Genomic DNA, 26,947 nt, shown 5'->3' with positions numbered 1-26,947 from the left:
GTCAAAAAGCTACGAAACTTGGCAATGATGCTAGTCATGTTGGTACAAGGTTGTTGGTCCACTTCAAGGATGTCGACAAAAACATGCTTCGAGACGGACCCTTCCCGTCCCGAAAGGCCTCCCATGAAGCAGGTTCAGAATGACACCGAATTTTGCCAGGATGTAAGTCCAATGAGATCAACACTTGTTCATGTTGGCCAATGTGGGACTGACCGTCGAAGGAGATAAAGATTGATACTTGTTCATGTGGGCCCATATTTTTTTACATTTGGTGTCGATAGAACACAAAAAACAAACATGACTATATGCTTTTAGGTCTTCACCCTCCCCAATTTGTTGGCCAACTCAGCAGGTTTTGCCTTAAGATGCCACCTCTTTCTGTAAGCTGCAATTGGTGTGGTTTTGGAATGTTGGTTCTCTTTCCTGCAGAACGGGCATTTATAGAGACCGTTACGCCGGTACACAATCTTTGCAGCCATGAGCCACTTGAAGATTTTCTTTCTGAAAGCTTCCCTCAGCTATAGGTAGTTCTCCCATTCTTCCAAATCTGCAATCTGGTATTAGAAGAAAAAAAATCTCATGCCAGCGAATTGTACATTATATCAAAGGCAGGCATAAATGGATTGTTTTTTCTTTGTATTGGTTTCCTAAAATTGGTTATATGAAAGACAGGCATAAAATGGAATACAAATGATCCATTCATCTAAATTTGCAAACCCTAGGACTGATAACCGTACGATTAATAAAAAAGGCGAACAGTACGATTGTCTATACGAATAGCAAGGAATAACAAGAGAGCAATTTCTAGGGTTAACCTCGAGAAGGCAAATTCTAGGGTTAATACCTGCAGACACTAGCCGATTCGTCGTCGTTGGTGTTGTGTTGGACCAGCTGCGGCTGCGAATCGGCGGCGACAACGTCCTTGTCGACCAGTTCCTTCATGGGGTCCACATCCGCCGCACGGAGCGACCAGCCACGCACCCTCCCCCGGCAGGTAGGATCATCCTCGCCGGCAAGAATGTGGGCTTTTTGGCAGCGGTGAGTAGTGGGCGGCGATGAAGACGTGGGTGGATAGGCAGAGGCGATCGAACGTGTGACACCCCAAAATTTTGACCTTGTTTTATTAATTAAAATTTTGCAGGAAATTAAACTTTTCCATTTGACTGGATTTACCTTTTGATATTGTGGGTTTTTACCTCAAGTGGAAACTTTCCAAAAGTATTATTGGACTTGTATACTCTCTCTATAAAACAATTCTTTATCAATGGATTTAATTGCAAAATTTGCTTTTCCTGAACTTTATTCTTTTAAAATGATTTTTCATGAATTTGGAGTCTCTGTTGCACTGCAACCATTTGATTAATGCATTTAAAAATTTCACCAAAATTTGGGGATGTCATGTGATGCTTCCACATCACTTTTATGCAAAAATATCTTTTGGTCATTGGAGATTTTGAGCTCTACCTCAACTTTTCAAATCTGGTCCAGTAGGTAATTTTGCACTATAACCTATTTAAATAATCTTTTAAAAATTCTTCCAAGTGTTTGGAGATGTCAGTAGGTACCTATAATTCAACTTCATGCAAAAACCCAGTGATGTTCTATGAAAAATTTGAGTGAATCAACCTCATCTTCATTCTGCTCCAGTTTGGTGATTTGTACTGCAACCCTAATTTATTTTGCTCTAGTGCCCATGAGCTTTTTCCTGCTTGTAGTCCTCCCTACCAAACCCTTAAGTCCAAGAGAGTAGACCCATTGGAGTATTTTTGGTTCATGAGATAATAGCTTTTAGTTTCTGCCCAAAATTGGTTTTCTCAAATTTTTTGCACTAACAAGTTTCTGGTTTTGCCTAAATAACCTTGCCACCAACACCTACATCTAGAGAGACACTGGTATGGAGTTTTTGGCCACTCCAAGAGTTGCCTAGATACACTTAGCATTCTGTCGAACACCTTGTGTTCATTGACAGTTTTGGCATGTTTTCTAGTTGGCATTATGAACCTGAGCCCCTGACCCATCCAGCATGTCCACTAAGATCCTAGCTACTCCTAACCTAGTCCTGTTAAGTGCCAGCCTCCCTCTAGCATTCTAGGCTGCCCTGGCATTTTGTCGAACACGTCCCGTGCGTGCTCTGGGCGCGCCCAGAGCGCACGTTTTGCACGTGTGGGCGCCCGAGCCGCCGCGTCGCACGGCCGCCTCCCCGCGCCCGCTCTGGCCTTCCCCACTCGCAGCCAGCACGCCCGCCCCCTCCCGCGTCGTAGAGCCGCCCCTGGCGCCCTACAGCGCCGCCGTCAGAGCCTTGGCGGCACGCCGGCGTCGGCAGTACGCGCCTGCCACGGACGGCGCCACCCAAGCCACCCGCGCGCGCCAGCTGCCCCTTGGAGCAGCTCGAGCTTATCCTGGAGCCCGTCGGCACGCGCTCGTCGCCGCCACGTCGCCCTGCAGCTACAGAGCGACGGTCGCCGGCGTTCTTATCCACGGCCGCCGCGGGACCAACCTCGAACGCCTATATAAGGGGACCCCAAGCTCGTCCAAGCCCTCAGGCGACCCCAGGCCATCCCCCTAATGCTCCCCTAGCCGCGGATTGACCGGAAGAGGCCATCTCCCCCACCTCCGGCAGGTTCGGCCGCCGCCTCCCTCCGGTCCCGCTAGTCGCCAACAAAGCCTCCCCAGCTCATCTAGCACCACCATCCCACTCCCCTCGACCTCACGGAGCCGCCCAGCCTCTCAAACGCGACCAAGAACCACCGCAGCCCAGAACCCCAATACCACCCGAAAACTCCTCCGCCGCGGAGCTTGCCGCCGGCGACTCCTTCCACCCCCGACGACCCAACGACCACCGGGAGGACCGCCCCGGTCTGGCAGATCCATCCCTGCCCTCGGATAACCGCGGGGAGGCACCGTTCATCGACGGCGATCGCCGGAGTCCCGCCTCCGTTCGGGCAGAGGAAGAGGAGGGAGGAGAGACTAGTCAAACCTGACCAGTGGGCCCGCTGGACCCACTGTCAGTGACCCAGCCCCGCCACCACGTGTTTAAGTGGTCGCGTAAACGCCTGAGTACGTCTCCTCTGCTTCGAAAGCGTATTTTCCCCCAAAATGTTTTCTTTTTCTGGTTTTATTAAAAACAGAACTTTGACTGGCTATATCTCTTAAAATAAAACTCCAAATGAGTTGATTCTTTTTCCTACCTCTCTCAAATTTCATCTAGTTTATTTTAAGATTTATTTCAAAAATATTTGGGACAACTTTTTGTACTGTTTTTGTTATTTGTATATTTTTCAAAATAGGAAATGGAGAGAGAAGAAAACTTTCAAAAAGTGCACCCCCTTGCATACTCTTGAAGGCAAGCATTCTGAACTCCGGCATAATATTTTTGTGTGTTGTTGATACGGTTACAACACCACCTTGACTTGGAGCATACGTTATCTTATGTGGCGATAGGATCATACGCGTGAGTGCATAATGAGATCCTTTGTTGTTAGAAATGGATATGCTGGTGATAGTGGTCATCCTCGTGAGCTTCTCATGCATACCGGAAGGAAGCCGGGAAAGTCGTGGTCTTGGGTAGACACGAGCTTGTCCCTAGTTCCTCGTCGAGACGAGTGTGGCCGGTATGGCATGAGGAGGTATGATGAGCGGTGATTCTGTCTGTTAGTTGATATATATTGGTTATGCTAATCATACAGGGGATACTTGAGCCTCCTGAGTCGGCCATAGATCGAGCCTTGTTCCAGTAAAAACCCCATAATTGTTTCGTACTACCACTTGTCCCTACCACAGGTAGGGTACGGTTCAGTAAGTTGTCAACCCCTTACCAAAGCACACACCGTACAGAGAGGCCATGGTGGAAGATACTGGCTGCATCCGGTAGGCATGCCACCTGGTCCGGGGGCATGGGTGTTTCCGGTTGGGACCGAGAGGGGGGCACCCCTTAGAGCGCGCGATATAAATTTGATCCCATGCTACGTCGAGGTTGTAGCCTCCCCACTTAGAGTTTTGCTTGACAGGTGTCGTGGGTGATTCCAGACACCGGTAAGTTAAACTGGTGTGTGCAGGTCAGGCGTGTTTTCAATTAAAAGGCCGTAGGCGGAATTAATCCCGATGGACTAAATAAATCCGTTACTCGTGGGTAAAGAGTACACCCTCCGCAGAGGTTAAACCTATTCGGATAGCCATGTCCATGGGTAAGGACTACATTCTGAGATGGGTCTAGTGACGGTTTTCGGATGGAGAAACGGCTAAACTAGAACATGGTGACGGTTTTTGGATGGAGAAACGGCTAAACTAGAACATGGTGACGGTCTTCGGATGGAGAAATGGCTAAACTAGAACTTTGATTACGACCTATGACACATGAGGATTATGATTATTATTATTATGGATTAACCATTTACATTATTTGAAATATTGAGTACCCCTGGGACGGTTCTACCTCCTGGATACTCACTGCGATTATTATTTGTAAGCCCTTTATGTGGTGTCGCATAGACGCCCGACTGTGGCATGCTCGTTATTCCTCTTATTTATAAGCCCTTTATGTGGTGTCGCTCAGACGCCCGACTGCGGCATTTATTTATTCTTTATAAGCCCTTTATGTGGTCTCGCTCAGACGCCCGACTGCGGCATGCTTGTTATTTATTTATTCTTTATAAGCCCTTTATGTGGTGTCGCTCAGACGCCCGACTGCGGCATGTTTGTCATTTATTTATCTTTTTTAAAGCCCTTTATGTGGTGTCGCTCAGACGCCCGACTGAGGCATGATTTATCTTATTATCCTATCGAGGCGTCGCTTCAGACACTCGATCGGTGCATTCTATTCCTACTCCCGTAGTGCATATGCATACTTTACCCGCATGCGTGTATCATGGATTTTCGTGACAGACGTTATGATCATAGAATCTTTCAGAGCATGATTATCCACTATTATGTTATTATACCCGTGTTCATAATGTTTGCGAGTACATTCAAAAGTACTCACTGGCTTGTCCCTGGCTATTGTCTTGGCCAGATTTCTCGCATGGAGAGAGCATTGCGATGACAGCCCCGGAACCTACGTAATGACGAGAGCAGCCTCGCGAAGATAGGAGTTATCCTGGTCAGCTGTTCTTGTGGGAAATGGAGTCCCATAGACGCAGATGAGCCACAAACCGCTTCCGCCATCAACCACTAGAAACCAAGTGTTGTACTCATAGGCCACAATGGTCTTGTACTACATATTTTGTACTTTGCTTGGAATTCTTGTATCAAGTTGGTGCCTCATCAGCTAACAGTAATCCTGGGGCTGGTGAGCAGAAAGGCCATTTTCTGGGAAATTAATATCCCGAAAAACCGGTCCTGACAGAACGCTGGAGGCAGGAGCGAGATTAGGGGAGTGAAAATTCAATTTGTTTGGGAGAGAGAGGTCAAGGCCGTGCACAATTCGTCACTTTTGAAATTTAGGTAGAAACATGCACGTATACGGCATCGTGCACACCCAGAGATTTGCCCGAACCAACCAATCAACCAACCAAGTAAAAGAAAATTGCACAATGTCGGTCCACAAACATGGCAACATAAACCGAACACCAAAATAGTGTGTTAAAAAAACAGCAAAATAGGAGGGACGTTTTTTTTTTGCGTAGTACTACTAAATACTAGAAGGGAGAACTACTGAAAAAAATACTAGAAGGGACAGTTGGCACATTTAATTTCACATGGCAAGGAGAGGTAGATCGAATCTCCCCACGGGGGGCAACCTCCACCTAGTAGCTAAATATGGTTAGTTGAGAATTTCTCCCCAAGTCGTTTTTTGAGGCAAAATCACATTCTTTTTCTTCCTCCAATATTGTGGCGAAATACATAGAAGAAAAATCGTGGGAGGCACGGTGGAACGAGTGCACCTGTTTTTCCCCTCCAAAAGTGCACTAGTTGCCATATTGCATGTGAACGTGTCACCTGTACAAACAATTGAATTGTCGTTTTTATTTTGTTAACAATTCCTAAATTTGAATTTCAGCATGCACCTACCCCATGTCAGTTAGGTCAAATTTGTTTTATCCAAGCTCCACCAGCGACCATGCAGATTCTTGTACCATGCACGTGCTGCTCCGGGCCTCTGGCGTCCGGTACCGGACAGGGGAATCTAGATGTGATGTAATACAATTCATGTTGACCCAAATCTTGCACCCTTAGCCAACCAAGCCGACAACATGCACCGCTAGCCACCTCGATCTAGACCTTCCGGTAGTGTCCACGATGGGCAAAGATGCTCAGTTGGACATGTTTGCTGGCACTAGTGCATGATGCCCAATCTCGATGTGCAAGACGGGTAGCCGTGTGTCGCTTTGACATGCTTGGCTTACGGAGGGAGGGACTGGTTGGAGAACTAACGAACCGAGGTGGGGTCAAGGGTGGATGGATGGTGTGGGTCAGCTTGGGTAAAGGGGAACGGTTTGAGGCCATTTGAACAATGTATGCCATGGCTATGGTCATGAGCTACCTCACTTGCCTTACCACGAAATTTTTCATAAGGGGGACAGTGTAAACCTAAAATTTTTGAGTTTTATTTTTGGATATCCTGTTTGTTACATTTATGGCATCGTGTACAACAAATTTGGGGTTATTTTGGAGATGGTCAAAAAAATCACTTCATTACAGACGGACCATTTGGTCTCACTTAAGCGAGTTTTTCTAACAAGGTGGTTTTTTCGATCACATCCAAATCACCTGAAATTTTGTACACATTATCTTTTCATAAACATAGACAGAATTTGAAAGTTTTCCAAATTTTTTAGAATTTTATATAAATTATAGTGGCTCAGTGAAACTCAGGTACATACCTCTCACTTTACCCTAAGGGGACAGTGTAAACTTCATTATTGCTGAATTTTCTTTGATAATCATGTTTATTACATGGATGTGACTGTGTAAAAAAAATTGGGTGATTTGGAAAAGAACGCCCACCAACTAACAGGAGATATCAAACCCCACGGCCTGCATACGACTAGAAACCCAACCATATGGGCCAGGATGCAGGCCCGTGGGATGTTGATTTCTCCTGCTAGTAGGCCCCACAGGGCATACACAGAAGTGGATAGGGAACGTGCTGTTTCAATGAGAGAGGCTCATGCAATTGGTCTCTCAGCCACGTATATAAGTAGGTGCGTGCGCGTCTCGCTTGGCGAGGTGGGACTAAACTCCCACCACCCGTCAGTTGCGCCCGGTGCGTCTCAGCGTTGGGCCAAATTTTGTTGGGCTGTCCCAGGCGAACCTCACCCGCGTGCTGGACCACGCGTCCTTGTAGATGGTTGGGCTGGCCCATCATGTATGCATATCCTTTTTCTTTTTTGTTTTTCACATATTCTCTTTCATTTATTATTATACAGTTCTAAAACAATGGTTGTTGTAAACACACAAAACTCCTTCTTCAGCCTCTCACCATCACGTTCACGTTGAACTCACCCTAAAATCAAGGAGAGGTAGATCGAATCTCCCCACGGAGGACAACCTCCATGGAGTAGCTAAATATGGTTACTTCAGATTTTCTTCCCAAGTCGTTTCTTGAGGGGAAAATACATTTTTTCTTTTTTCCTCCAATATTTGTGGCGAAATACATTGAACAAAAATCGTGGGAGGCACGGGGGCTACCTGTTTTTTCCCCTCCAAAAGTGCAATTGTTGCCAAAATGCATGCGAACGTGTCATATTCCACATTTTCCTTAATACATGTTGTACACCTGCACAAACAATTGAATTGTCGTTTTCATTTTGTTATCAATTCCTAAATCTTGAATTTCAGCATGCACCTATCCCATGGCGTCTCATCCAAGCTCCCACATCAACCACGCGGATTCTTCTACCATGCATGTGTGCTGCTCCGGCGTCCGGTACAAGAGAGGGGAATCTTGATCCGATGTGATGCGATTCATGTCTACCCATAGCATGCACCGCTAGGCAACCCGGCCGACAACATGCACCGCTAGCCGCCTCGATCCAGATAATGGGCAAAGATGCTCAGCTGGACATGTTTGTTGGCACTAATGCATGATGCGCCAATCTTGGTGTGCAAGACGTGTAGCCGTGTGTCGTTTTAACATGCTTGGCATACCGAGGGAAGGGACTCGTCGGAGATCCAACGAACCGAGGTGGGGTCAAGGGTGGATGGATGGTGTGAGTCAACTTGGCTAAAGGTTTACGGTGGGTGTCTACGTGGCCAAGTTTGCATGCATGGTGTGACTCCAGTTGTGTGTGATGCACTGGACGGGCCTTTTTGGATAGGGCCCACATGAAGCGGCAACGAATTTTGAGGAAAATGAAGGAACGGGCCCCGCACTCCGTGATGCGGAGCATCCTACGGACATCACCATGTCAAGAGTCCATTTGGCAAGTGACACGTGCAACATCTACTTCACATACACAAAGGTGAATCATCTCCTTTACACGTGTTCACTTGACCCTCTCGAGGATGGTATACTACTTGACACTCCTCCCGTGTGCATGCATAGGTATTGTCGGAGCTTCACGGATGTCAAGGAGGAGTGCAAGCGCCAAGGAACGACTACACCGTCCGCGAGGGAGGCATGGAAGAGAAGACGGAAGAAAGGAGAAGAAGACGGAGCGGCTGCTGGAACCAGGCCGGACGTCCGGACCACCGTCCGGATCATCCGGGCTCAGCCGGATCATTCGGACCCTCTCCCGGATCGTTCGGATAACTCACAACCAAAGACAACCGAAGGCCTCGTGTGAAGCCGGATCATCCGGGCTCCCTCCCGGATCATCCGGACGACGGCCGGATCATCCGGACCCCCATCCGGATCATCCGGGCCTTGCCTGCGTGCAACGTTTCGGGCCGAGGCCCATGTACCCATTCGCCCCCTCACTTACCCCTTCGCCCACTAGACTATAAATAGACCTCCTCACCTCCTTTCTAGGGTTAGCAAAGTGATAGCTCATTTGATAGAGAGCTTTGCTCCTTGTAAAACTCTACTCTTGAGAGAGAGAGAGAGAGAGAGACCACCACTCCCATGGAGTTCAAGACCTCCATGTGAGAAGATCCTGCGGGATATATCGATCAAGACCCCCCTCTTGGGCGGCCCCCTTCAAGACCTCCTCATGGAGATGAACCTTACCTTGTATCTTTGTCTTTGTTGTTCATGTACCTTGTGGAACTTGTGTGTTTGATTGTCTAGTGGATGTGTGATTGGACTTGTTCTTGAGTGTTTCCCCTTGTGATTTCTCTCCGTTCTTCCCCGTGTTCTTCGAGGGATCTCGCTCCTTTCGTGAAAGATCGGCCATCTAGGGTTCCACCCTACATCATCTTGGTATCATGAGCCACGTTGATCATGATTTCGGAGCCTCCCCCATCGTTTTCTAGCCTTCTTTTGCTTGATTTTGTCCTAAATTCGAAAATCCCCACCAAAAATAGCCCCACTTTTTTTTGTGATTTGTTGGTTTTGATGATGTTTTGTTGATTTTGATCCATGGATTTGCTTGGTTTTGAGTGGATCTAGCATCTCCCCAAGTTTCCCCACCTTCCATCCACGAAATCTCCTCAATTTTTGCCCCAAAAATCGCCCATTTCCGCCCAAAAATTCGTCCCCGAGAGGAAATCCCGAGCACTTTGACTTGCCCGGATCATCCGGACCTTCTCCCGGATCATCCGGACCTTCTCCCAGATCATCCGGACACCTCCCGGATCAGCTGGACCCTCTCCCGGACGTCCGGATAACCCACGCACCCGAATAACAGAACCGGAGCTGATGAACCCGGATCATCCGGAAGTACACCCGGATCATCCGGACCAAGCCCGGATCATCCGGACCTCCTCCTGGATGTCCGGCTAACCCTGATACTGACTCGGCTGAAATTTTGTTTCGGCCATAACTAATTCATCCGGAGTCCGTTTTTTACGTTCTTTAGCTCGTTTTGAAGCTATTGACATCCCCCTTCCCACAAAAATACCACCAACATCATTTGACTCCATCAAATGTTCTGAATTTTGGCATCTTTGCCTAGGGCCACCACCATATCATCCGCATTACCACCACCGACTTCCGCAACCTAACACATTTTGATCCCCATTGTATATGTGGTTGCTTGAGTAGTGATTCGAGTCTCCTAAGGTGTTTCGGCTACTTAGGGACGGTTGCTTCTTCATCAACCACCACCAACACTTCCGCATAGGCTTGCCCACCATACACTTCCGCCACCCCAACTTAACTCAATTTTGTTTGTGTTGTGAGTTGTGTCTCCTAAGGTGTTTCGGCTACTTAGGGACCGTGCTTTCAACTCTGACACCGTGTATAGTCTACCACCATAACCTCCACTTCCGCATTGCCTAGTGCAACACCACCGCTTTCCGCTACCACCATTTGACATTTGTCCTTGAGATTTTGAGTTATGGTTTTTCCGTTTCCTAAGGTGTTTCGGCTACTTAGGGACGAGTCTCCATCATCTTGGTATCGACATCAAGAACACCGCCACTCATCATCACAACGGACGGTAACCTCGACGACATCAGTGTATATTCCCTTGCAATTGCATTGATAACCCCTAGCCATTTTGCGTTACTTGCCTATCGAGACTAGCCATTTGAGTATTGCCGGCAACGTTACTTGTGCACATTAGTGATCATCCCTTCCATTGCATATATACCATATCATCTTGGTATCATCATATCATCCTTTGTGTCACAAGTTTGTTCCCGCATATACACAATTGCTATCTTGGTTTGTGCATCGTGGCCATATAAAAAAAAGAATAAGCTTTTAAGCAAGAGAAAGTGCAAAGAAGCTTGTAAGCAAGTGCCATAGCATCATACCACATTGTATAAGATTTTCATATCCGATCATCTTGGATCATACCACCGGAACATCATACATATATAGCATACTTGGGATAGCAAGTTGATACATTTTGCATCTTATAGGTTGTGCACAAGTGTCGTATCCACCTATAGAGCAATCGTGCTAGCGTCTCTCTTGAGTTGTGCAACACGAGCGTTTTCCGTGGATTCCACATTTTGAGCTCATTCCTTGGTTGCACGACCCCATTTATCTATCCGTGTGTGCGTTTCCGTGTGCCATTCTTTGCTATTGGTCTACTTGTTTCACTTGAGAATTTGTGAATCTCTTTCAACATTATTGATTCTTGCTAACATTTTGCATCAAATTTTTGTGCCACTATCCTCACCGAGCCACTCCATAAGCTTTACTTGATAGGTGTGAGTGAACAAGTCCGGTACCAATTCCACTATTCTTTCATCTCACATTGAGTGAAACGGGATACATCCTCAACTTTGGGAAAAGGTAACTTGGTATTGTTTATCTCATTTCCTACTCACCTCTACTCGAGTCTTGTGATGGATAGGCAAGGCATTTCACCTTCGGTCTACAACAACAATGACGAGTTCGATGCCACGAACAACTCCAACGACGCCAAGATGCAAGCTCAAATGGAGGAGATCAAAGCCCTCATCAAGTCCTACAAGAGATCTTCCTCATCTTCGAGAAGACGCTCTAGTGCACATGCTTCCGAGCTACCATCTCCGGCAAGATCACATCGGCATCGACACCAACACCGACAAGAACGTGAAGGTCAAGAGCTCAACACCAACAACCGCTCAACGACTTCACCATCTCCCTTGGCAGCTTCGCCAAGCGACTTCAGGGCATCTTCGCCTATGGACATACGGCATCTTTGCCAACAAGGACCCCAAGACTACGCTCAAGAGAAGCTCCTCAAGCTCAAGTACGCGACTTCCACGAGCTACTACGACCTCGACACCGACCACGATATTCCTTTCTATGGGACTCTAGAACCCGAGGAGTATCTCGAGTGGGAGCGTTTGATGGACGACTACCTCAAGCTACATCAAGTTCCTCCCGAAGATCAAGTGAAGTGCGCCACAAGAAACTTCCACGACTACGCCTCGACATGGTGGCTTCACACACCTTCGGCGAGCCACGACATGAGTTGGCCCAAGATGAAGAGAGCTTTGCGGTGAGAGTTTGTGCCTCCAAACTACACGGAACAACTTCTACGCCAATTGGAGAACACCATCCAAGGATCCAAGCCCATCGACGAGTACTTCAAGGAGATGAAGATTGCCTTGCGACGAGCTGGCGTGGACGACCCCATGTCGATGAAGTTCCACTTCATGATGGGATTGCACAATGACATCTCCAAGATAATCTTCCTCGAGAACTACAAGTCCCTCGACGACAACTACATTGGTGCTCTCAAGGCGGAACAAGAACTCATGAAGGCCAAGGCTTCTCCACCCCAAGCACACTTCTCGAAGACCAAGCTCCAAGAAGGCGAGCATGAGGATAGTACCACCAAGATGTCCAAGCCCTACGAGCTCCAAGACGATGCTCCCAAGTTCGACTTCACCGCCATCCCTCTTTGTGGCATTGATGATGCCGAGTCTACTTTGACTCTTTTTCAAGACGGTGCGGCGACGAGTACGACTACGGAGACCCTCAAGGACCAAGCTTTGGAGGCGAGCAACAAGGTGGCGAGCAAGGATGATGCTTCCATCTTAGGAGGCAAGAGTGATGATGTGCCATCTTCGGCCTTCATCCACGGCGACGATCACGAGATGGTTGAGTATTTCACCTCGACCACGGTGACGTATGATGACTTGAGTAACTTGTGCCACCATATTGAGAGTGAGAGTGACTTCACCACTAGCCCCACATATGATGTGTTGTCCCAATTCCCATGTGAGGAGAGCCACAACCCCCACCACTTGGTGAGATGAGTGACTCCACCATACGTGAGATTGAGTGCACCTACATTGAGGGAGTGAGTGAACCACCACATAGAGAGAGTGTGATAGTTGATAGGGCATGTGAGGCCACTTCGATTTCTAACGACTTAACCTCTACCTCTATTGTGTCTTCTCATTTGGTGCCAGGTCCCATATATGATGACGCACCGCTTCGCGACGACTTCGTCATTTCTTTGGACAAGACGATGGCCATGGTGGAATATGATGCACCCCCCACATGGTTCCATCAAGATGAAGATGACCACCATTTGGTCTTTCCCACCTCACCTACACCACTTGAGTGGGATGAACAAGGTAACATAGGTGAAGGTGATGCTCTAGTCCCACTAGTGGACATTCTTGACATTGATTGCTTGCATGATGTTGATCAACCTATTACCATGCCTCATGCTAGTGCGACTTCCCCATGTGATGATTTGCCCATTTATGATGAGTTTGATGATTACCATGTGGAGTCTATTAGTTGTGATGCCATGTTACATAGGATTTCTTGTGACAATTCTTTAGGTCACATCATGTTTGACAATCCGCTTGACTTGTCATATGCTATGAATGAGATCAACCATATCTCTTATTTGCAATCTGATCGTAGTGACTATGCATATGCCATTAAAATGAACCCAATTTGCACTTATGGCATAGATGACAACCCCATGGTTATTGGCATTTGTTTTTCTTGTGATGATATTGATATGCTCCCTTTGCATCATTTATCTCATATGCCATTCCATGACCACCTAGCTTTGCATATGCATTGTTTTGGATGTTGTCCATTTTCTCCATGTGATGTTTACAATATTTCTCATGAGGAGACCCCCATAGTTTCCTCATACATTTTAGGAGATTTTGCTTCATCATATCCATTGCATGATTGCAATACTTGTGTGCACAATATGCTTCCCATGAATGAAAATGCTATTGATGTGCCATATAATTGTATGCTCAATTTGCATCCCCATCGTGTCATACATAATACCTATTCTTTCATGATGGATGACATGTTCTTATACCATGCATCAAATTTCTTTGAGCGATGCTTATCTTGTGATAAATCACACATGCACATACACATCAGGATGGATGATGTGTACATTTACCACATACACAATTTCTTTCGTTTGTCTATTTGTTGTGTAGGTACCCATGAATACTTGTCAACCTCGCAATCCCACGAGTTGACTAAACGAGCTCTAGAGAGAAATGATTACTTGGCATCACATGGATTGTCTTTCCCATCACTCTCTTCGCGCAAAGACTTCACACATTTCTTCTGCATGGCCCTCCCTTGGCTATGGTTTGTTGTCCATTACATATTATATGCCCATCTTGCCATGTTCACTTTGCATGATATGCTCATTCCTATGCCTTTGCCATGCAATTGTGACCCATGCTTTGCATTACACATGATCATTGATTCTAGTACTTGTATGTGTATTTGCAATCTTGGTGGAGATATTGCTTGTTATTGCCATGTTTGCTTTGTGCCCCATGCCTATGATGATACTATGATCTTGCTTTGTGTTCATGCTTGCGATATGTCATGTGCATTGCCTATGCCCATTATTTGCTCACATGACATGATTGCCATAATTTCCTCTAGTATGTTGCATCTTCGCACTACTAGCTTGCACGACTTGATTGCTATGATTGCTTGCCTTGTTGCATCACCGATAATTCATACTTGCTCGCTTCATGCGGTTGATGACAACCATCTACATGCTTTGCACATGATTGTTATTGCTTCTTGTCATATATCTCCATATGTTGCCTCTCTCATGCTAGATGATTTGCAATGTATTGAGTGCAACCATGCCTTTAGTCTTGATAATGAGTTTGCCCCCATCGCATTCTCACATATGTTTGGAGATTTTGACATATTTCTTGTGAAGCATGCTTGTCTTTGCTCTTTGCACCATATACCTAGTGCCATGAATATTGCCATTGCATCATATTATTCATGCATTTGCGCTACTAATGGTTATGTGCAAGAGAAGAGAACCATCATGATGAATGATGTGTTTATCTACCATGCGCATACATTCTTTGTTTTGTTGTGTGCATCTGTAGGATACTTGGACTTTGTGTCGACTTCCACCTCACGTGAGTTGACCATTCGAGCTCTTGAGAGCGAACCACTTGCGACCGACTCACTTCTACACCGCTTTTGCTTGCGTCTAGGCATTGTGAAGAACACACAAGGACATGCTTTCAAGGTGATATCCTTCTCTTTTGAGAACCCCCAAACCATGATCATGGATATTATGGATCATACTACTTGTGTTGCTTGCACCATGAGACTTATTGTTCATCTTGGACCACTTGATTGCACACATGTTAGAGATCTTGCTTCAACTTATCATTTTCACCGTTCCATGCATCATGATAAATATGCCTTGTGGGTTGCATCCAATTCTTGGATTACTTGCTCCTATCATATGTTTGGTTGCAACAATGTCACTTCTTCACATATGCCATGTCCCATTGCTTGTCACGTGATGACCAATTGCTCTTTCCATTGTGTTGAGTGCCATACTATCTTCACTACACCCTATGCACGTTATGTTTGGATTGTCTTGCACTTGACTCATGTGTTTAGACACTTTATTTTATTTGGTGTTGTGAATGATTCCTATGCCTACCATAGACCGTTTGTTGAGCACTTTATGCATGATTGCTATGACCATGAGGTAGATGCTTCTTCTCTTGTTACACATATTTGCATCACTACCTCACATTTGCATACTTGTTTCCATGATGACCTTGATTTTGCTCAATCCATATGCTTACATGACATGCTACAATCCTTTGTCACACCTTATGCTATGCTTGATGATGACACTTGTTGGGTGAATCACCGCTTGAATGCTTGGTTTTGCACTAACGCTAACCACATTTGTTTGTCCAAGTGTTTGTTGTCCTTGCTCCTTTTGAAGGAACCACGAGACGTCGCGACATTGGAGAGTACCCATTTCAAGCTTCAAGATGACGAGAACTTGGTGATCGACCACTTCTACACGGCGACACCATCTCTTTCCCATGGTGATTTGGATTTTGATCCGAGGTCGGATCTTTCCCAAGGGGGAGGGGATGATGCGGAGCATCCTACGGACATCACCATGTCAAGAGTCCATTTGGCAAGTAACACGTGCGACATCTACTTCACATACACAAAGGTGAATCATCTCCTTTACACGTGTTCACTTGACCCTCTCGAGGATGGTATACTACTTGACACTCCTCCCGTGTGCATGCATAGGTATTGTCGGAGCTTCACGGATGTCGAGGAGGAGTGCAAGCGCCAAGGAACGACTACACCGTCCGCGAGGGAGGCATGGAAGAGAAGACGGAAGAAAGGAGAAGAAGACGGAGCGGCTGCTGGAACCAGGCCGGACGTCCGGACCACCGTCCGGATCATCCGGGCTTAGCCGGATCATCCGGACCCTCTCCCGGATCGTCCGGATAACTCACAACCGAAGACACCCGAAGGCCTCGTGTGAAGCGGATCATCCGGGCTCCCTCCCGGATCATCCGGACCCCCATCCGGATCATCCGGGCCTTGCCTGCGTGCAACGTTTCGGGTCGAGGCCCATGTACCCATTCGCGCCCTCACTTACCCCTTCGCCCACTAGACTATAAATAGACCTCCTCCACCTGCTTTCTAGGGTTAGCAAAGTGATAGCTCATTTGATAGAGAGCTTTGCTCCTTGTACCACTCTACTCTTGAGAGAGAGAGAGACCACCACTCCCATGGAGTTCAAGACCTCCATTTGAGAAGATCCTGCGGGATATATCGATCAAGACCCCCCTCTTGGGCGGCCCCCTTCAAGACCTCCTCATGGAGATGAACCTTACCTTGTATCTTTCCCTTTCTTGTTCATGTACCTTGTGGATCTTGTGTGTTTAATTGTCTAGTGGATGTGTGATTGGACTTGTTCTTGAGTGTTTCCCCTTGTGATTTCTCTCCGTTCTTCCCCGTGTTCTTCGTGTTCTTCGAGGGATCTCGCTCCTTTCGTGAAAGATCGGCCATCTAGGGTTCCACCCTACATCACTCCGTCTGCATGCCGAACTGGTTCCCTCCATTGGCTAGATCCAGCATGCGATATGGCATGCCTTCCACATAGCCCGCGTTAGGGCTTATGCGTGCCGCTCTCGGTGTTTGACCACACCCTTCATGGGTCATACGACGAGACCACGCCAGGCCCCGTGAAGCACCGCCTAGACACAAACCAGACGCGTTACCTCTTGGTAGCTATATCCAAAGCACATGCAGACCCGCCGTCTAGACCCACGTGTGGAGCATCACGTAGACGTTTAGACTCATACGTGGACATGCATCCTCTTGGTAGACGTTTAGACTCATGCGTTACCTCTTGGTAGCTAGATCCAAACTGGACTCACACCACTTACGCCAGTCCCCGAACCATGCATCCTCGCTGTTTAGACTCATACGTGGACATGTGTGCATGCATGTTGTGGGTCCAGTTGAGTGCGATGCATGAGACATGCCTTGGTTACAAGGTCTAACATCACGTGGCATCGAGATTTGAGGCAAATGAAGGAACGGGCCCCGCACTCCTTTCACAGGCCGCACGCATTCTCTCTTGATGGCTTGATCCGACATGCGATATGGTCCCGTTTGCACACAGCCTATGTGAGGGCCAATGCATGCTGCTCTCGATGTTTTACCACACCTCTAGGGGTTGTACGATGACACCACACCAGGTCCGGTGAATTTTTAGCCCCTCATGAATTTGCATTGATTATAACGACAGCATGGGCATCATAACCGTAGAGAACGGCTTCGAGGCCGCGCCTCCCGTTGGTAGCATATGGCACATATATGGACCAAAGAGCTTAACATGGGGCACTCATCCCATTCCCTGCGATGATTTCATGGTGGCCGCATAAGATCTTGAACTTTCGAGGTTACAACCATAGAAATGCGATAAATGGCCCGAATATGCGAGGGGGGCGAGAAAGGCGACGCAATTACCTACCCCCATTATTGAAGTTTGTTTTTTCTGGAAAGAAACAATTTTTTTTAAATAAGGAATTTTCAGCACTTATTAATAACGATTTTATAATTTCACATTGTAAGGTGCATTTTTTTCTCTAAAACAAAGGTGTTGTAAATGCACAAAACTCCTCCTTGAGCCTCTCACCATCACGTTCACGTTGAACTCATCCAAAAAGGATTTCCCTCTTTTTTTACGATTTTCCTTCGTTTTTGTTTTTTAGACAAAAGGATTTTGCTTTGTGTTTTTTTATTAGTAACATAGGGTTTTACTTTGTGACTGGTAAGCGGCCACTGGGCCTGTTTGGTTGTTTCATTACGAACTGGACCCACGGGCCGTTATTTTCTGTGCTTGACACGGATAGGGTCCGTGTCATCACCCCCATCGCCCACACACACCCCGCCCCCCTCACCCCCACCCTCCCGACAAACCACCCCACTGCGACCCCGTCGCCTACTCGCCTGGCCGCTCTCGACGGTTGGAGCAGAAGAGCGCGGAGTGAGATTGGGAGGCCGCGAGCAAGCACCTAGCGACTACCGGCGACTAGGTGAAGTGAGAAACCCTAACTTGTAATCTTCGAATTCTTTGTTCCTTGTTGTGTTGCCGTTTCGGGAGTTGGATATGGTTTTCAAAGTCAGAGATTAGATAGTTAGGATTTTTAAATCGGAGGTTAGGTGGAAGGCGGTGCAGAGATTGAAGGAAGTTTTCTACATCGGTGGCTAGCTGGGTATTTTTTTCTAGGGTTTCGGTATTCCAGGGTTTTCATAACAATGAACAAGTGCAGATGCGTAACACAATAGCAGCAAATTTCAGCAAACAGTCCTTTAAAAACTTTAAAAAATATTGGCCTTGTGCAGTGGCCAATCCAGGAAGAAACCAGAGGGTGGGCTCAAAACTTATAAGCTGGGCTAGTGGATTAAATTCCTTTTTAGGCCGAAATTAGGTTGGCTTTAGTAAGGCAGCCATTAACTTGTAGTCCTAGATTGCAAGTCAACTAAACATTTCTCAGAATAATATTTACTGCAGTTTTTTTTGTAGAATATGAAATTTTGATCCAAATATTTGTATCTTTGTAGGGAAATAACAATAAACTCTTAATTCTGTTGCTCAAATTAGTTCATATTTTAAAGATTATAAATGTGAGGGCGTACAATATATCAGAGTTTTTAGGAATTATTTTAGTCTTTATTTTGTGTGGTTATGTAGTACCAGGAAAAAGTGAAGTAAGTTCATTTTCTCCAACATGACAGACAAATGGCTAATTGAGTTGGTTACCCTGACGATCCTTCGTCCGTCCAGAACAGATTTTCTTTTCTTTTTCAAGGAACATATTGTTGGATGCGGATGTATGTAGATGGGTTGTATGTTGAAGGTGTGCGTGTGTACATTCGGGTGGGCCGAGTAACAACAGTAGTAGGATTTATGTTTTCATAGGACTTTTCTCAAAGATTACTGCTCAGTCTCAGACACTACCTCAGTTGTGCTGCAGAGGAGGAGGGGCCAATGCCGCGCGTTGACGCTCGGGGTGAGCCCATGCTGCCGGTCGAGGATGAAGAGAAGGACATGTCTGAACAAGCTGTGGTGCGGCGGGCACGCGCTGCGTTGCGGGGTTATGAGGAGTGGAGGGCGAGCCACCCGCTCAGTTCAAGTGTATGATTGTTGATTACTGATGCAGTACCTTCGTTGATTATACTGTATGATTGTTGCCTAGTGTGTTTACATGCATAAGCCCTTTTCTTAAATTCTCATCCTTTGCTTTTCTTCATTTTATTTTGTTTACACAGGTGGTGTGCATAACCTGTCGACAGGACTGCAACAGGCCCAATGCTGATGGGTTGACATTTACCATTAGGCTAGATGGGGACACTTCAGCTCTGGTATAAATAATCATGTCAATTTTTACTTGTATTGTGTTTGTTCCCCTCTACTTTGAAGATTAACAATATGTAGGAAATAAATAGCAATTAAATTCTACATCTACAGATCGTGCCATGCTACGCAAGGCACCAGTTCAGCGTCATCCCAGACAGTTCATTGCTTTTTCAAGCGAGAGGGAGCCGCATGTATGATTTTGGCGTGTACAAAGGGAATTCAAGGGCGATCATCTGTGGTGAAAACTGGTGCAGGTTTGTTGAAGACTTCGACCTGCGAGAAGGTGACCTTGTCTCCTTCGATTTGACTGAAAACATTCCTATGGTGTACTGCTCCAACCTGCCAAGGACATGCGATCAAAACGAAGAGCGTAAAGATCCTCTAGAATTAGTTGTCATAAACGAAGGGAATTAATATTACGAAGCAAGAGGAGCGTAACCTACACGACCTTTTGGCGATGAAGAAAGGTTATATAGGTGCATTTTTTGTCCACCGCTTCACCAAGTCGAACATAGCAGGAAAGACGATGGTATGTTTTTGGTGTACTAGTATTTTCTATTTTGTATGCAATTTTCTTTGTTTTTTCATGGAGAGAAAGTTTAATGATATGCTATTGTAGCTGAAACCAGTGAATACACTAATGTGTGTTTTTGCATATCCTTTTGTTTCCCATAACTGAAGATCCTTATGTAATATATGTAGATGTAGCTGAAGATCCTTTTGTTTACTGCTCCTTCACATATTTCATAATTTTTCTTCCTATGACGGTGCATACAGAGATTACCGGTGAAAGTTGTCGACACCCTGAAGACCCCAGGAGATGGGGAGATACCGGGAGATGGGCTTGCTGGCATTCGGCTGTGCAAGGACAGTTTCATACCGGTCAAGTACCACAAGTGTGATGATGGCCGCATCATCTTCGGCAAGGGATGGAGTGATTTTGTTGACAGTGAAGAGCTTAAGGTTCATAAAGCCGTTCTTTTCGGTTTCAAGACCACCACCCGTGAAGATCTTCAGATCGAGGTGGTTATGAACATGCTGACCGAGGAGCCACAAATGTAGCATGACAACGCAAGAGTGTCCTTTACACTAGGTATAGTGCGAAAACTATTTTGATAGCAGTTATGCATCTATGGGGTTACGTCTTCATTATGTCTTGGGTGATGATGACTATGAGAGGAGGACATGTTGCAGTTAGAGTAAATGCTAGGATTCGGCCCTATTCAGGACTCAAAATAGGTCTTTCACAGGTGGTTGCTTTATTGGCTATTGTTTCCCTGGCTATAATCATGAACGATGGTAATGCAAATGGAATCGTTAAGGGGGTTTTATTAATATTTTAAATCATGGAGTTAAGATGGTAGAAGTACCTATGAGTGTTTGCGTAGGAGATGCGGGAAGGGCATCAGCTGTGTTCTTGACTCTTTGGCAATGCAGGAATAATGTGAGATTACAAAATAAATGGTATAGTGATCTTATGATTCTTGTTTAGCTAATTTGCTTGTGGATCATGGGATGGTCTATATTGCAGATGAAGGTGGTAAACAAAGAGGTGTTGATGGTCTATATGCGCAGGCTAGAGCATGTAGCAGGTGAATTGTACAGTTCATCGCAAGTGTGGAGTCACAGGGTACTGCGGTGTCGCCTGCGCATCTCTGCCGTAGTTTTATTTTTTGGACCTTCATGTTAAGTCTGGCTGGGCTTGCTACCATGTATGATTTGTGCTGCTAGTTGATTCTAGCTGTAGTTTGTATCAGGGGCTTGAAAGACCATGTGGTTTCTGTTAATGGAAAATCATAGGGGGCGATCCTTCTTTTGATTAAAAAAATGAACTTTCTCTATGCAATAAAAAAATAAAATTTCTCTATTCAAACCCAGTTGAGAACAGTATTCATTACAAATCTGAAATAATCTTTTGGTAAAAATGGCTATCGCATTCTGTATCATAGCTAGCGAAACCGAAACAAAATAAACGTTTTAAGTATAATATCTCGTGAACGTGGATCAAATTAGGCAAGACAGCTAGAATAAAGGATGATTCAACTTGCAGGAAATTTGAACTTACGACTTACTAGCAGTATAATAAAGTTTACAGACTATCAGCTAGATAAATAGAAGAAACATTTTAGGTTGATTCATTCTTACTTCCAGACTTCTTTGACCGCCTAGATGGTTTGGCGAGATGCTGGCGCTGACTCTCGAACCCCTTCTGGAAGTTCACCAACCGCCTGTATACGTCGTAGGTGGCATACGCATCCATGGAAGCATAATAGATGTTCTTCAAGGGCAAGGGCGCTTCTGCCCATATATGGTGGTCATCTTCTGTGAGAGCGTCTTGCATCTTGTTGTAGCTGTGGTGGATGATGGAATGAGTGTAGTCAGCCAAGCCATACTTTGGCTTAATCGTCACTGGATCAGGCACTCTCCACATATTCTGGATATCCACAAAGTTTTGTACCACGAGACCAACATGCTTGAGTTTTTCCACCCCAACAATGGTGTACTCCTCGTCGAGCAGGAAGGCGGCAAGCAGGCCGCAGTGCTCATCAGCAACGCTTATGTGGTCCACGGGGACATAGATGCAACGCATAACTGGACCACGGCCGCCTTCTGTGTCGGACCACGAGGCTAGGTGTACTCCACATCCAGTGCAACTCTCTTCTGGTCGTCGTTTCGCAGCCAGTACTTGAATCTGCCAATGCAGTACTCAACACAGCTAGCCTTGTTCGTGTACTTCACACAAATTTCGGTATTTCCATCTGCCCTAGCAGCATAATCATCCTCGAACGCCATGCCGAAGGACTATAATTGATGAAACCAGTATAAGACCTGAAGCATGACAATAACATGATAACAATAAGCCGAGATGAATATGACGGCAGATAGTATAGGAATTCTGGCGCTATTGAAAGTTTATGTAAACAAGTGCATGAACAATTTAAACTAAACAAGTACTCCCTCTGTAAAGAAATCGCTAAAGCAGTGAACCAAAAGTTGTTATATTTCCTTGCAGAGGGAGTATATGCGAATTAACAATTAAAATTTACGCTCTTGAAATATTTATCTAAACAACTGCATCAACAATCAAGAATAAACATGTATCTATGAATTGTTCATCGCCCATGCAGATGAAACTATGTGTATAAACTAAAGAAGCAGGAGAAAAACAAGAAATTGACAAGACAACGGACTAGATGTTGCATGCAGATGAATCTGTGTGCAAAATTCTCATAAGGCAACGGACTACATGTTGCAGGCAGATGAATCTGTGCGCACAAAATAAAGAAGCAGGAGAACAATAAATTGACAAGAAGAAGGCCATCGTATGTGCTGCTACTGGAGAACTACTAACAAAATTGACAGGAAGGAGAACTCACCGTTCCAGAAGCCAGATTGTTGGGAGAGTGGGCGACGCAGAGGAAGAGGGAATCGAGAGGACGCAGAGGCAGAGGAACCGTTTTTGGAGAGTCGTGGCAATGAGGACGAAGCGCCCTCGCGCATGCCCGTCCTAAATAATTGGGACGGGGCTCGTCCCGCCTGTTGGAGTCCTCGCTTCCTTTGTCATGTCACATTTAAAATGGGCTCATCCCATAGGCCCGTATAAGAAAGCACAAGAAGCTCAAACGCTTCACGGTTGAGATTACTGATCTAAACTTGCTAAAAAATTCTCAAAATAAAAAAACTAGCTAAAAAACATTACGTGATCTAAAACTACCTCTTCGTGAGATCCCAAATTCCCAATATTTCCTTGTGGTGGGTTGTTAGAGAATCCCCTATAAATAAACATTACGTGATCTAAAATTACCTCTTCCTGAGATCCCAAATTCCCAATATTTCCTTGTGATCGGTTGTTAGAGAATCCCCTATAAATATGAAGCTTTTCACGGCATAGATCGTATACTTCCACCCCACGACTCCCACCCCACGCCTCCCATACCTAGCCTTCCATGACTACACCGAATTACCACCCCACGCCGCCCAAAGTAGCTCCCAGATCGGTGAAGCCAACGGAGCCGTCATCTTCAAAGCCTGTGTCGGCGAATCCTGAGATGAAAGAGAAGGGCACGTCAGAGAAGCCGGCGAAAGAGAAGGGCACGTCGGAGAAGCCGACGAATCAAAAGATGAAAGCGAACGGCAATGGAGCCGGTCGCCGTCGAGAGAATCCTCCGGTAACGATCGAGATCCTTGTATTCTGTATACACCCTCCTTCCCAAGTCTGCATGCAATCCCATTATTTACAGCGCACTTCTTTTTGATCTCGTTTAGTTACAGCCATAACGAACTATCCCTATTTTACCGAAGGGAGATGGGTGTGTCTAGAAAGGCTTGCACGAATCTTAGCATAAAATCAATGACATAGGACTTAAATAAGCAATACTTAGAGCACATCTAGATGTGCTTTAGCAAAACTTTAGGGAGATCGTGGATACCTTCCTCTCTTAGTTTTTAGTCGTGAATGCCTCTCTCTGTAGTGAAACTTGCGCTAATTTTCGTGCTGGAAAGTTCTACGTGCAACGATATGGAAAGGAAGGACTAGTACTTCAACTTTGTTTAAAACCAGCAACCGAATCAACAAAACAATCGTAGTACTCCTAAATGCCTGATCAAATATGCAGTAGACAGAATACAAAGTAGTTTTGTACGTAAGTTGCACGCCTAACTTATTTGGCATTGAGAACATCAAATGTATGTACTATATTAAATTTTAGGTTGACGAGAAAGAAAGGAGAAAACTAAAGAGAAAGATGGATAGTAGGATCACATGTTACATTCCTAATATGGTGATTATCTATAAACTATTGATCTTGTGATCATGTATGCAATTATTTTCGTAAGCGTGACGCCTGAAACTTTAGTAGTGTACATAGACCAAAGTCTGCTCTTTCAACTAAAAATCTGTACTATTATCAGTCAATTTGCCGACAGAGATAGCTTGTTTTTCTATGTCTGGTGTTCATTATATGGCCTAGAAGCTCTATAATTTCATGCAGTACTGTAGAGCACAATTTTGATATTGGCATAGATTAGATCTAGTCGGTTCTATGCGTGTTTAAATGAATACCATACAGAATCTAATCACACTATTTGTACATTCAGGGAACTCAGGTTGCTTCATTGCTGCAATACGAGAAGTTCATAAAAGAATTAAACGCACAGCAAGTAACGTACATCAATTTGATTGGACTGGGTGAACTTCTCAAGACTCCTGGCATGAGAATGAGACGTCTACTGTGCCAGGCCATCGCTTATTCATATGATGCAGAGCAGGATGCCTTTATAATTAATGGGAGACCATGTAGGATCACACTAAAAGATGTGGAGCATATAACAGGCCTGGCCTGCATGGGGAAGAATCACGTCTCTTCAAATCACAATGATACTTTGGAGTTGTGGAAGGAGCTGAAAGACCCCAATGACACAAAAGTAACTTTGAAAGGATTGCTAGCCATGATGAAAGGCGACAGCACACCTAATTTTGTCAGGCCATTTGTCTTGTACACCATAGGCAAATATGTATGCCCGACAACACAGCAATATGTGGACAACAGATACCTTGGGATTGTTAGAAACGTTGAGACAATAAAGAGCACCAATTTTGGACATCTTACACTTGACCATCTTATGACTAGCGTCAGGAAATTTGTAAATGGTGGAGCAAATCTGGAGGGCAACCTACCACTGCTGCAAGTAATACAATCATTATTAACATACAATACATTTAATTTTATGGAAAATTTTCTAAGCTGTTTTTGTTGTAATGCAGATGTGGTACTACGAGAAGTGGAGGGTGCACCAATTGGACTCTACCATCTCGTATGCATCAAGGTTAAGGCCGCTGATCCAAAACTGGAGTGATGAGAAGGCACAGAAGGTTGACAACATAATCAACAAAAATTATATAGGGGTTGGAGAGGTAAAGTGTTAGTACCGTGTGCCTGGATTATCTACCATATGTTTTGAATGATACTAACGACACTAACATACAGTATGTCGATGAGCTGCTGCGGCCTTTCAATCCGCCACCAGTTGGGATGCCGGTCAAACCAAAGACTGACGGTCAGGTAAATGATGAACATCATGCACAAATATATATTGTAAGTTTGCAAGTACAATCGAAGTCATGCTTCTAACTGCTTGTAATTTGCAGGATAAGGCACTCATGGGCCGTGTATTGGCTGATTTGAAAGAAGTTGCCTCCATTGTGCGGGAAGCTAGTGCACAACAATTTGATAGGATGAGCACCCTTGAAAAAAAATGGACGAGTGCCTTAGGCGTACACTTGCGAACGGCAGACGCACGGACGACCTCATCATAGAATTCAATGTAAGTATACCATTATGAGTTTCTATAAATATTTTTACTATCAATACTCTCCACACTAACACATTTTTTTAAAGAACCACCGCTACGGAATATTTGATGTTGATCGCCCAGGAGTAGAGGACATACAGCTATCTGACCTGGGAGTACCTGCGGACCCAATGGAGGTCCCAGGAGAGAATACTACTCACCAGCAAAAACAAAAAAAAGACACGGAGGTCATTGCCAAAGGCATTTCTGCTAAGGGAATACAAAAAGATAACATGGATGCCCCCATGAAGAACGTAGCTGAAGATTTGCAGCCTGCTCCTAGTTTGCAATCGCGAAAGCATTCAAAAACCACCACAAGCCTTGAAGCTTTCATGGTGATACACATTTCACATCTAACTGATTTTGTTTTAAGTTAATGCAGATTCGTAGCTAACATACGATCTTCCACGTTCAGGATGAAGAAGACAGAGTTGTTGCTGCAGCTTGCAAGGAGAGTCTCAAGAATGTTTCACAGCTTTATAAAGAGCTGGATGCTTCACAGGGTGCTCCGAGTTTGGATTCACGAAAGCATTCCAAAGCCACCACAAGCCTTGAAGCTTTCCTGGTGATGCACATTTTACAGTTAACTGGTTTTGTTTTTTTATTTCGCGCAGAGCAAGCTAACAAGTGCTTTATTTCGAATCACAGGATCCTCTGAATTTGAGGCACAATGAGAATGTGCGAAAGGCTGAAGAAAGAAGAGATCAAGATGATGAAGATGTCAGTATTGAGGTGGGGGGAGAGGCAGGTACCAAAAGCAAACACCGGTCTGCCAAGGCTAAGGCAATAAGGGAGCCGGAAGAGACCCATGTCTTCCTAGTTGATGAGGACAACTATGATGATTCTTTAGCAAAGCAGCGACAAGATGGTGTGGTTGATTCCATGCTACCAACTTGTACGAGCATCCAGAAAAGAGTGGCATCTTCATTATTATGCAA

At 45.4% G+C, this 26,947-nt stretch overlaps 1 protein-coding gene across 1 annotated transcript; it reads right to left on the bottom strand.

Moving 5' to 3' along the window:
* Nucleotides 1–21,783: 21,783 nt before the first annotated feature.
* On the bottom strand, nucleotides 21,784–22,248 carry LOC141028746 (uncharacterized). Its single transcript, XM_073506113.1, has one exon. The coding sequence runs from the start codon at nucleotides 22,246–22,248 to the stop codon at nucleotides 21,784–21,786; it is 465 nt and encodes a 154-aa protein (XP_073362214.1).
* Nucleotides 22,249–26,947: the final 4,699 nt, after the last annotated feature.

The sequence above is a fragment of the Aegilops tauschii genome, chromosome 1 (genome assembly GCF_002575655.3).
Source record: "Aegilops tauschii subsp. strangulata cultivar AL8/78 chromosome 1, Aet v6.0, whole genome shotgun sequence".
Lineage (NCBI taxonomy): Eukaryota > Viridiplantae > Streptophyta > Magnoliopsida > Poales > Poaceae > Aegilops > Aegilops tauschii.
Note: the sequence above shows the minus strand (reverse complement) of the source record. Positions and strands in the feature narration are given on the sequence as shown.

What these genes read in the sequence shown, in the direction of transcription:
- LOC141028746 (XM_073506113.1), bottom strand. Translation starts at nt 22,248, where the DNA reads ATGCGTTGCATCTATGTCCCCGTGGACCACATAAGCGTTGCTGATGAG.